Source organism: Phoenix dactylifera, chromosome 9 (genome assembly GCF_051530095.1).
Source record: "Phoenix dactylifera cultivar Ajwa chromosome 9, Ajwa_hap1_PhDact_Kaust_v1.1, whole genome shotgun sequence".
Lineage (NCBI taxonomy): Eukaryota > Viridiplantae > Streptophyta > Magnoliopsida > Arecales > Arecaceae > Phoenix > Phoenix dactylifera.
Genome location: NC_143198.1, coordinates 927,617 through 939,653, shown reverse-complemented (window position 1 = coordinate 939,653; position 12,037 = coordinate 927,617). Strand labels below are relative to the sequence as shown.

The window sequence follows — 12,037 nt, the reverse complement described above, 5'->3', positions numbered from 1 at the left end:
AATGATCGGTATCGTCAAACAGGCTGCTACAACCTGCTCTGCTCTGCGTTTGTTCAAGTCAGCAACAAGGTAGCGTTGGGCTCCTCCCTCAAGCCCGTTTCTAACTATGATGGTCAGCAATATGGTATTCTTGTTGTTGTCTATAAGGTAAAAACAATGCTCGCATGATTTTTATACGAAAACACCAGGAAGGAACAAAGGATACCACTCGTTCTTCGTTATTTCTTGTGCACACTGGCAAAATCACAGTGTAGAAAAATTACAGTAGTTTTATTCAATTACATTTTTACTTTTCACCTATACATAATAATAAATATTTATATGGTCTGCATTTGTCAGGATCAAAAAACAGGGAATTGGTGGTTACAATTTGGGAACAAGTTGGACGTCGGCTACTGGCCTGCTTCCTTAGTCAAGCATTTGAGCAGAGACTATAAACTTAAATATAAGTAGTGAGCACACCTCTACAGTGATGGGCAGTGGCCATTTTGGAAAAGAAGGTTTGCGCAAGGCGAGTTTGTGCGGGAACATTCACATACTTGACGAGTCCTTAAATATAAAACAACCTCCAGAGATTACCTCGATCGCTGAATCACCCAACTGCTATGATGTGGTCCGAGCCCCCAATTCCGAAGATTTGGGAACTCACTTCTTCTATGGGGGTCCTGGGAAAAGTCCCAATTGTCCGTAGAAACCCCGAACTGGACGTGCGGTGTGAGACAGACGCCACCATTGGAAGAATTAGACCCAAATGTGGGCACGAGTTGCATGATTGCGAAAGTATGTGTATTTTGCTTATTAAATGATAAAATGCACCGTGCGTCGTGCGGAAGAGAGTAAAATGCGGTCACTAAATTTCTATCTCTTGATATGTACTACTTAATTACCACATTAATAACTCGGGCTCCGTTACAAAGACAAGTTGTTAATGCCGGATTTCGGTCAAGGAAGAATACTAATTGTATGCCTACTCCCCAGATCAACCAAAACCTCATCCTTTCTGCTGTCCCATGTAGCGGCTCGTTGGCTTCCATTTGTGCCAGTTTGGCTTGACTTGATTTGATTTAAGTAGCTTTTCCTTTTTGGCATCGTAAGGAAAAATAGATCTCTCTCTTGCATTCATGCAATAAGCGTATCCACTAAACATTGGTTTAATTTATGCATCTCTAGCAACTTAAATTGAATTGTCCCCATAACAAGGAATTGTCACGCCTTGAAACCCAGCACCCAAGTCCGGTATGCGACCGGCCGTATGAGCTCTAGAGTAGTACCCTAAAGATCATGCAAGGCCTATGATGAACAAAAATCTGATAACTTCACAATTAATTTAATTAATTTAAATAGACAAATCTAACATGTTTAGATAATCAATTTGATTTAATTACAAAAACTTTTAATGTTCAACAATATCAAAGTAAACTATCTAACTGACTAATGACTCTGACACTCGAACTCTGCCCCCAATCCTTCCAAGTCTATGTGTCCTGCGCCTCTGAAAAGAGAAAAAAAAAAGGAAGTGAAATTTATAGCCCAGTAAAAATCTCTACACATCCATACCAATACAATAGTAATATGAATTTGAAAATCACAAGAAATCGATGCACATATCATGAAATCATAAACCGACTATCAAAAAGCTTATATAATTAATATAAGTATGTACGTCAAACATCAATGAAAGTTCAGCCACACAAGAATGATATAGCATATGATAGCTCATAAATCTTCATTACTGTTTTAAATGCTTTTTCTTTCCACAATATATTTAATATACAAAAACATGACGTTCCCAAAGATTTACATGCTATGATGCTTCCCCATGTCCCTAATCCCAAAACAGAAGAGGAACAGGTACAAACAGTGATACATAACACGAGGAAACTGATGAGATTAATTTGCTCCTTGAGAACATGAAGACTACTCCAACCACCCATTGCTTTGATTAAATGAGGATAAAATCATGAGCCTGGAGGGGTCACTCTTGAGGCAGACGAGTCGCCCAGTGAGACAGAAGCAACGGATGAAGCCCAGGCCCGAGCATTGTTCGCCCCCTTCTGAAAGTTCTTTGACTTATTGCAGAGCCTAAGCCTGCTCCACAGTTTCTTGATATCAAATACATGTTGTGCTCGCTCCAAAAGCTGGCTCCATTCGCCCAGGATCCCCAAGTTCAGATGCCAGGCGAGTGAAACCCAGAAAGCTCTGAGGTGGATGAAGATCACAGGGAAGAACCGCAGGATTGCCTTTAGACAGATAAAAAGAAAACTAATTGCGATGTAAGGTTCGTGGGCTATCAGTTCCTTTGCAGATCCCTCCACTGGCCAGAGGGATCTTGCATTTCTTGAACTGCTGGGCGGTTCAATAGCAAAAAATGAAACAGGATCAAAACCTGCATCCGGAAAGCAGAAGAGTATAAGTGCAGATAAGAATGAGATGTACCTGGAAGGGTTTCAGAAACAGTCTGATGACCTTTCTTCCATCAGCTGATGCGTGCATCACATGGAAGTTATAAAGATCCAGAAAATTCTGAATCTCGGACTGTTTATGAGTATAAGAAGAACAGAAACAGGTTATCTATGACCACCAATACAACTTAAGTTAAACCAGGACACTGTTTGTTTCAGGCCAATCAAATCACTCTTGTACCCTAAGCAAAACGAGAGATAAAACCCTGCCTTGAGTGCAAGGTTGCAAGAACCTGCCACAAATCATGTAAGGGCAGCTCTAGAACCCAGGTCACTGGGTGTCGACACCCAGTGACTTTACCAACCAAGCCAGTTGGCGGACTCAAAGATATAGCTTCTCGTTTGCCTTCAAGTTTTGAAAACTCTTGAAGACAGACTACACCGGTGACTTTACCAACTGAGCCAGTTGGCATACTCAAAGATCTGCTTCTGGTTTGCCTTCAAGTTTAAGTAACTTTTGAATACAGATTATAGAGTCATAAACAACAGACGTGAATTATGTGGATTAAGACAAATCAATTGGAAGAAATTTAGAAAAGCACAAGGGATCCACCTGTAGTTTTCTTGTAGAAACTCACAAGAGAGTTGAGGTCTTTTGAGCCACGGTATCGAACCATCACTGTCCTATTGGCTAATAGTATAGCTGGAAAACTGTGAATCCCATATCTTGAGAATACACTGCATGGCATGTGAGAAAATGTCGTGCTCAGAAAACCGATCATGTATATTTTAATGCAACAAACATTACAGGTACAATAACTTTACACGTACCTTGGCATGGAAGAAGATTGTTCAACTGCTAAGTGTTTTATTTGAGGAAAAATGGAGCTGAGGGCATCAAAAATGGGTCGAGTGTTGCTGGAGAATGGGCACCATGAGGCGTAGAAGAAAACAGAGTAATACGCACTTCTCTGGCTGTGACTCAACTCTTGCTCAAGTGTCTCACCATTCACCTTCAAAAAAAGAGTAACTTCAGATCTCTCCATAACCAACAAAAGAGTTGCAAAGTAACCTTGCACATAAATTCATCATCATTAATATGAAAACTGCAGCTTGCTGTTGATAAAGATACCATGGAAAGGTGCCTTGCAAAACCAACTCCCTATTATATGAAAGGGAAACAGGAAATAAAAGGAAAAAAGTTGATTATAGGCCAACTACATTTCAGTTTGCATTGTGATGTTTGGTATAAACTTGACAGTCCTCTGATAATCTCAAGAACAAGGCAACTTGAAGTGATTATTGCACATAAGGAATAACCAAAACAAAGATATTTTGTATATTTGAAATATCTAACAATATGACAACAAGGCTTAGAGATGAGTCTGCTTATGGTTGATCTTGCCCCGAAAAACAAGCATTCAAAGTTAACTTACAGAAACCACTTCAAAAACAACCATCTCATTTTTAACCAAGTCAAACAAACCATGTCAAAAGAAAAGTATACTCTCTGAGGACTACTGGAGGGGATCTCAGCGGAAACAACGGAACAAGACAGAGCAAAAACAACGAGAAACCATAGACAAACTAATGTGGACATGAAAGTATCTTTAAAATGTTCTTCATTTATTTCCTGAATAGTTGGAAAGTCAAAACATTCCCCCAATGGATAACCTAAACTTTCTGGACTGCACTGCCACTAATTAATTGCATTCTATACCTCCAGTTTAAAAAGCAGATGCGTTAAGGGACCATAAAGTGCATATGCATTATACAGGCCACATATACAAGTGCATATATGGATAGTATTTTTTTTAATTATATAAAATAAATAAAATATATTAAGGGCAATAAAAATAATAATAATAATAGCAATATTTTTTGGGGGCAAACAATATCAATATTAATAGCAATAACAACTAACAATTACTGCCTATTAGTTAATACCAATAACAATAATTATAACATAATGGAAACCTAAATCCAACCTAATCATTAGTCTGAACATACTCCATCCGAACAAGACCATATTAGAGTGGGCTACACAGTTGGCCCCATAATGCTAAGTGGGCCACATATGCAGCCATAAAATGCTAAATGAGCCACAAGTACGGCAGCATAGTATTAGGTGGACTCCCTTCGGCCTTTATGCAGAATGATTGCATGTAGTAACCGCATATACGCAGTGCGCTATGGTCAAGGGACCGCAACCGCATCTACAGCCGCATATGCAGCCTTATGCACCGCATTTTTAAAACACTGAAGATTCCATTTCCTTTTATTTATTTGAACAATGTCACACATGATTCCTTTCTGATGGTTGTGATATCAGTGCACGAAGTTTCTTAGTTTAGAGCGAATTATGAATGACTGATGCATCAAATGATGGACTTCTACTATGATTTAATTGGAGACATATTTAGTCCAACTCTCTCGTCAAATTATGAATAAAATAGATTGGCAATAAATATGCTCTCGTTTTATTAGGCTGTACCATTGAAAAGGGTAAAACTGGGAAAGAAAGACAAATAGCTTAGGAAGAGAAAAAGGTTGAGCATGTTGGCCTCTTGGAGTTAGAGAGGTAGGGAAACACAAAGCCCTTTCCTTTAAAGATAGATAAATCAAATTATCGAGCTCCATTCTTATAATAGCTCCTAAGACTATGTGCATGTAATATGCATAAGTTTGTTATAATATTGGTACACAAATAGTTAATCTGCTCTAGTACATAGTTGGGGGAGCTAGAGGCCAAATGAGCAAATAAACCAAGTGAGAGCGAATGTGCCAAGTTGCTAGCTTAGCATCTTTGACCATAAAAGGGCACTTCACAACATGATCAATGACATAACATGATTGAAACCATTTGTTTTCACATCTGTGACGCACACTTGAGGATTGGGGGGCTACGAGATGGAGAGTATGCCTTTAAATATGGAACTAGTTCACCTGCTGCCTGCTGGCCATCCGATCTCTGTCCCAAGCTGTTCAGATGGGTTTTTATGAATAACAGGTTTGGAGTTGACCTGATCGATTATATGTTGTTGGTGGTGGGTTGACCCAGATCTCAAATTATAAGATTTGTTATACAAAAGAAACAGAAGATTACTTATAGAAAGAAAATAAAAGAAATAAACAAAATTACAAGAAGAAATCTGACATATAGCAGAAGATGAAAAGGAAGCATCTTCCAAATTAAGAGTAGAAAATTGCAAAAAATCTCTAAGTTCAGGTCAAGGCATCACGTAACATTAGAGTCCCAAGACGGTAAAGAACGCCAAAGTACAACTGTTCTGGCAAACCATTCAATCTACACTCGGACCAATTAAGGCTGAAAATATCAACAAACAATAGCAACAGTGCAGGACATCAGCTAGAATAGGCAAGAAATGGTCAACATTAAGAATTTATTGGTATCGGTGACACAATAATGAATATTGTATATTTGTGTTTCCAATGATCCGATAATGAAATTATAAACCATAGTCTATGAAGCATCATTCCTTCAATTTGAGAAACTATGACAACAATCTTACATTCTGGTGGTGATAAAATTTCTGTTTGTAAAATATAACCATTGTTGTTAAAATCTTATAATTCATGATTCCGATATTATGATACAAATCAAAATGGCCCTAAATGAACCGGATCCTATCCTTGGATCAGGATTAGTTTAGGATCACAAGATTTAGATCCAAGTGAAGAACTATACATTCTTCTGGATCACAGGATCCAGTATGATTATGTTATTACATTTACATCATGTGGAGGTCCATTTTCTAGATTTTCTTTGACTACGTGATTCTTAAATTACTTAACATTAATAAATCCAAGATAGTGAAATAAAAGTCTGTTATTGGAGTTTACAGTTAAAAAATACAGCCATATGTTAAAGGCCTATCCTTGTTTATTCTATAGCACTCTACATAAAAGGATAATTAAATCATGATGGTGTATTGTATAAATACCTTAAAAACCAAACAGAATGTTTGTTTCATTATCAATACTAAATATATAGACCTAAATTAGTGAACTGGACTTGTTGTATATATGCCTTTGATTCTTCATTCATCCACTTTATAGTTAAGTCATATTTCAAATTTTGTTTTCTTTTATATTTAAGACTTTCTCAAAGAAATCAGAAAAATTTTATGATCTACAGTCCAAATCACGGCCCAATCCAATCCGACCTAGCCCCCTCCATGATTTATGAGTCAATCCTGATCTTAACAGCATTGGATATAACTAATGAATGAAACATGTACTGCCAAATAATTCATATTTTCCTTATTGAAAGCAAATTGCATCAAAAAAGTAAAATACATATAACACCAGAATACTTGATATGAATGGTGTAGTGCAAAAATGCTGGGAGGATATCTTTCAAAAATCTTTTTTAAAAAATGAAACCATTTACATACAAAGAGAGAATATCCATACTATTAATAATGCATTAACTTGAAATTTGACTCAGCTGATGCCTGAACAACTCATATGAAATGCAAATGGTCAGCCCAATAGCAACACCTATTAAGATTAGCAAGAACAAATTATTATAAGCTCAGGCATGATCCATCCCGAACATGTCATTATGACATTAAACAATGCATCCAAATACACCAATGATAATGCTTAAAATAAGCTTTGGTGGCTCCAAAGCATCCTTAAGTCAATCTGGCAGCAGCATAGTGTTCTGATCATCTTTGGGGTGCTTGGATGTTGAACTTTGATATAAAAGGACAAAGGTATTAAAGCTCCGATTTAAATTTCTGAGAGTAGAAAAGAACCTCATTGTTGGGGGAGGTCATAACTTAGCTGGAGTTGAATCTCCAACTTCATAAATACTAAAATGGAAAATTAAAATGGTAATATGATATTTGAGGAAGATGAAATAAAATGTACTATTTTTGTCCAAATCTCTATTTCACCATCATCTCTTCTCAACTGTACAAGAGCATGCTGCCGGTGGTTTCTAAATGAGGATTGAACATTTTAGCCAAGGTTGCCATCTAGGTACCGAACCCCGTACAAATATCATGCTAGTATAGTATCAATATGCATGGCATAGGGATCAGTTCAGAGTAACGAGACTTGGTATGCCCTCCATACTAAGTTTCGGTTTAGTACCAAGACAGGGCGATACGCACCGATTTGGCAAACCTTGGTTTTAGCATATTAACCTTGTCTAAATAAGGAAATTCATGAAAACCATTTGTATGTTTATTAACTACATATATGATTTAAAGCATAATAAAATGAGCAATGTGACAAAAGTAGTTTGTTTCTCTTTTCATTCATGGGAAGTCTATTATATGGTCATGTGACAAAGAAATGCATGTATAATACAAAGAAACAATATAAACAAAAGAATCAGTGGAACAATCTCGATATTTTTACAAGCGTTTCATCTTGTTTTAGAAGCACGTCTTCAATCTTAATAGCTCGGACCTTAAAGCCTCATGGCTTTCTTTTGGCCGGGTTCACCGACTTAAGACTTAACTTCTGCAAAGCGAAATGTGAACATCACATTGATTTCTGACACACCAATTGCTTTATATGTTTGTGTTCAGTATCCCTTTGGAAAATAAGAAACACCCCTCCTAAATAAATTAAGCATTGAAAGAAATGGCAAATGTGTACTATTTAAAGATATTAACCTATGAAATTCCTCTCTTCTTCTCCAAACTCTAGAGTTCGAAGTCAGACTATTTTGATTCTTAGCCAGAGGAGTCCAGCTCCATGCCCCTCTGCAGAGATAGCTGCTGGTACGGAGTATCCTGTGACAGTTAATGCCCTAGAATCACATTGTCTGAGGCTTATGCCCTGTACTCCAAATCTCCAATCCCCCTAAGGCTTTTTATTTAATGAGATATTTTCCCAAAAAACTCAATAGAATGATGTCCATGTATATCTGAAAGCAAGTTATCGCTGTTAATAATGATGAATCTGGATTTGGTCGAGGTTGTGGCAAGCTAATGATGCACGTGGTGCATAACCGGCTTGATCACAACAGCAAATAAAGATCAACTAGAAAAGAAGATCATGAAAAAGCTGTAAGAAATTTCAGATCATGATAGCAGCAGCATACGCATCTTGACCATTTGGGGGTTCCTGGTGCTGCAACTTTTTTATATAAGGAAAGTACTAAAGTTAGTATGTTTCGGTCTCTGGTTGCTTGTACCTCAATAACTGAAAGACATGAAATCTAGGTTGCCACTTTGGTTTTTCATGTCTTTTTGTCATCCTTCCTCAGCCTCCACTTCTCAACTCTACTATAACATGTCGCCAGTTATTTTCCAGTTTAGAATTAAATGTTTTAGCACCTTATCCTTGTATAGCTAATAATGGCATCCAAAAGGCTCAAATTTTGCTAACTAAACAGCGAGCATGAGACTCATGCAAAATATTCAGTTTTTTTTTTTTTTCTGTGCATGCATGGGAATTACACGTATCAAAGAATATGGATACAAAAACACAATTAGGAAAATCAGTCATAATCCGGGAAACAAGAGTTATTAGGAGACGTACTTCCCAATAAAACTATCTCAAATAGAATGAAAATAAACTCTTTTATAGAGACAAAAATTAAGAAGGGGTTGGTGAGTCCACGAATGATCTTGATGCTTCTCTAACAGCTATACTTTAAAGCAATGCATGCCATATTATGTTTTCAGGCGTAACAAGAAGATTTCCATGTTCCCTGCCGGCCAACTCCAAATTTTTCCAAATATCTAAAACTATAACATGAAAAGTACTAAGATATTTACCAAAAAAAAAGTATTAAGACACCAAGAACCGCATACGCACATGCCGGGAGTGGGATTCTTTTGCCCATTCACTCCAATAAAATTAGAACCTATAGAAATAGAATCCACTCATGCGGAAACCAAGACCTCAATCCAAGAAACCTCGTGACGCCAAATTCCTAGAAGCCCCAAAATCAAAACCATATGAACAACCCAAAGAATCTCCAAAAAGCTCCCACCCTTCAACAACTACCCACGATGAAATCGAACTAGCATGACCAAGCCGCGATTTTTCGGAGAAACAAAATCCCACGGAAAGAGAATCGAAATCGATACACAAGAGGCGGGGATTTTAGGCATACGTAGAAGCACCTACAAGGAGGAAAGCAAAACCCTACCTCCAGAGAAGAAGACGGTTCGATCCAGAGAGGGCATTGCGATCTGACGACGTCGAGGACGGGAATGTCCGATCGAGGGCAGAGAGGCGCCGCCGTCGCCGACGCCGCAGCGGAGGATCGGGGGCAGGAGACGGAGGCGATGCAGAGGAAGACGAGGAGTGGGAAAGGCGAGACGGCCATGGAGCAAGGGAGGAAGGGAGGAGGCGAGGGATGGGGGTGGAGGCGAGAGAGAGGAAGGCGCTTTCTTTTTCTCTCTCTCTCTCTCTCTTTCTCTAATTGCGGCTCTTCGTTTTGTTCCGGTTTTATTTTCCGGTGGTCTTTTCTTCTTGCACCGCTGGTTTCGTTCTCTCTCTACTTCGCCAATCTGGATCTCTCACCGAGCCCTCTCCTGCCTTTTTGTAGCTCGAGCATGTGAGCATGGCCCTCCCCTCTCTTTCTATGTGACCGTAGCCGGCAAAAATTGCAACCCTTGGATGTTCCTTGATTTCCAAATGTTGCACACAAATCCTTCATGGGAACATAATGGTATATGTTAGCACTACATGGAAACTTGGCCTGCTGAATATGGGACATCTCGCACACAACCGATATCACCCAATAAATCAGAAAATAAGACGGATAAAATAGATGGAAACTGTACGGATCCTCACATACTTCCTTCATTCAAGCTCTGATGTCCTCGTTTTCTAGTCCACAGTTGGATCCGCTCTGATACCATTTGTAACAACCCAGTACCTCATCCAAAATATCTAGCCGGAAATTATTATTTAGATTTCTTGATTCTAAATAAATATCCAATATTTACCAAGTAAATAATCGATGTGGGATTAAACACACATCCGCACAGATTCTCATATAGATGCCCCTATGCAGGATCTTGCTCTCCTCTCTCTCTCTCTCTCTCTCTCTCTCTCTCTCCATCCATTTCTCTTCAAAAATCATGCTCTCCATTTCTCTTTAAAAATCCTTGCCTCCTTGTCTCCTTCTCTCCTTTTTCCATTCGCCACCTTTAATCTGCGCTCCACCTCCAATATTGCCGGCAACGCTATTTCCTCCGCTCCACTCCCCTCTCTTCCATCCCCCATTAATGCATGACTTCCTCTTGGGTAGTTCTAAATACACCCCCCCTATTGCTCAGGACACCCCCCAAAAATTAAAAAAAAAATACCCAAACTAACCTTTAGTGTAATTACCATATTGCCCTTGAAATTTTCTCAGTACACCCCCCTTCCTCCTCCTCCGTTTCGTGCTCCGTTCGGCACTGGATCGCCGAACAAAATGCTTCTGTTCGGCTGAACGGTGCCGAACAGAAGGCTTCTGTTCGGCGATCCAGTGCCGAACAGAAGGCTTCTGTTCGGCAACCCTCAACCGAACAGAATCCTTCTGTTCGGCGGAGGGAAGGGGAGGAGGGGTAGGAGGGTGGGGAGGAGGCGGCGGAGGGGGGAGGGGTAGGAGGGGTAGTTGGAGGAGGGGGAGGTGGAGGAGGAGGAGGAGGAGGGGGAGGTGGAGGAGAAGGGGGAGGAGGGGTAGGAGGAGGAGGAGGAATGGGAGCAGGGAGGAATAGGGGGTGGAGGAGGAGGCAAAGAAGGGGGAGAAGGCGGAGGGGGATGCAGAGTAAGAGGGGATGGGGATGGGGGGCGGAGGTAGAGGGGTGGAGGAGTAGGAGGAGGGAGGAGGGAGGAGGAGGAGGAGGGTGAATAGGCGGAGGAGGAGGGGAGAGGGATGAGGGGGAGGCAGAGGTGGGCGGGAAGAGGGGGAGGGGGAGGAGGAGGATGAGGAGGGGGGAGGAGGAGGAGGCAGAGGCGGGGCGGAGGAGGAGGGGAGAGGGATGAGGGGGAGGCAGAGGTGGGCGGGAAGAGGGGGAGGGGGAGGGGGAGGATGAGGAGGGGGGAGGAGGAAGAGGCAGAGGCGGGGCGGAGGAGGAGGGGAGAGGGATGAGGGGGAGGCAGAGGTGGGCGGGAAGAGGGGGAGGGGGAGGAGGAGGATGAGGAGGGGGGAGGAGGAGGAGGCAGAGGCGGGGGGGTGGGGAGGGTGGGGGTAATTTAGGAATTTTTAATTTTTTAGGGGTGTCCTTAGCAAATGGGGGGTGTAGAGAGTATTTAATTTTTTTTTAATTTTTGGGGGGTGTCCTGAGCAATAGGGGGGGTGTATTTAGAACTACCCCTTCCTCTTGCTTCTCAGCTCCTCTCTCTATCCTCTCATTTCTTGTTTTGCCCCTTCCCCCCACTCTTATCCTAGCCAAGACCCCTACTGTTGTGACATTGGTAGGCACATCAACAATCACAATGGCTGGAAATTTTATAAATTTTGAAGAATACCAAAAAAAAAAACATGATTTCAAATGTAAGCTCCTTCCTTTAAAACTTTTTTTTATTTATGGTCTTCTCAGGTAAAAAATAAAAATTCTCAGGTAAAAAATAAAAAAATTTATTATTATTATTTTTGGAGAAAATTGAAATGTTTAAAATGTTTAAATTTTTTTTCTTTGTGCCTA

General features: G+C 40.2%; 2 protein-coding genes across 2 annotated transcripts in view; one reads left to right on the top strand and one right to left on the bottom strand.

Annotated features, from left to right (window-relative positions):
• The window catches only part of LOC120104001 (protein neprosin-like), a 39,178-nt gene extending 38,602 nt beyond the window's left edge, over nt 1-576 (top strand). Inside the window, exons 7-8 of the mRNA XM_089925355.1 lie at nt 1-147; nt 340-576. Of these exons, the coding sequence (XP_089781481.1) occupies nt 1-147; nt 340-453 (261 nt within the window). The 3' untranslated portion in view covers nt 454-576. The remainder of the gene's footprint in view (nt 148-339) is intronic.
• A 1,153-nt stretch (nt 577-1,729) lies between these two features.
• LOC120107136 (5'-adenylylsulfate reductase-like 5) lies at nt 1,730-9,954 on the bottom strand. The gene is made up of 4 exons (XM_039120304.3): nt 9,544-9,954; nt 3,234-3,415; nt 3,016-3,140; nt 1,730-2,386 (listed from the first exon to the last, which is right to left on the bottom strand). The coding sequence occupies exons 1-4, from the start codon at nt 9,721-9,723 to the stop codon at nt 1,959-1,961; spliced, it is 915 nt and encodes a 304-aa protein (XP_038976232.3). The 5' UTR covers nt 9,724-9,954; the 3' UTR covers nt 1,730-1,958.
• Nucleotides 9,955-12,037: the final 2,083 nt, after the last annotated feature.

Excerpts from the sequence above, each read along its gene's own strand:
- LOC120107136 (XM_039120304.3), bottom strand. The coding sequence starts at position 9,723 with ATGGCCGTCTCGCCTTTCCCACTCCTCGTCTTCCTCTGCATCGCCTCC. Across the intron at positions 3,416-9,543 it reads AACCGTCTTCTTCTCTGGAG|GTGAATGGTGAGACACTTGA; the intron begins GTAGGGTTTTGC and ends CTTTTTTTGAAG. Across the intron at positions 3,141-3,233 it reads CAATCTTCTTCCATGCCAAG|TGTATTCTCAAGATATGGGA; the intron begins GTACGTGTAAAG and ends CATGCCATGCAG.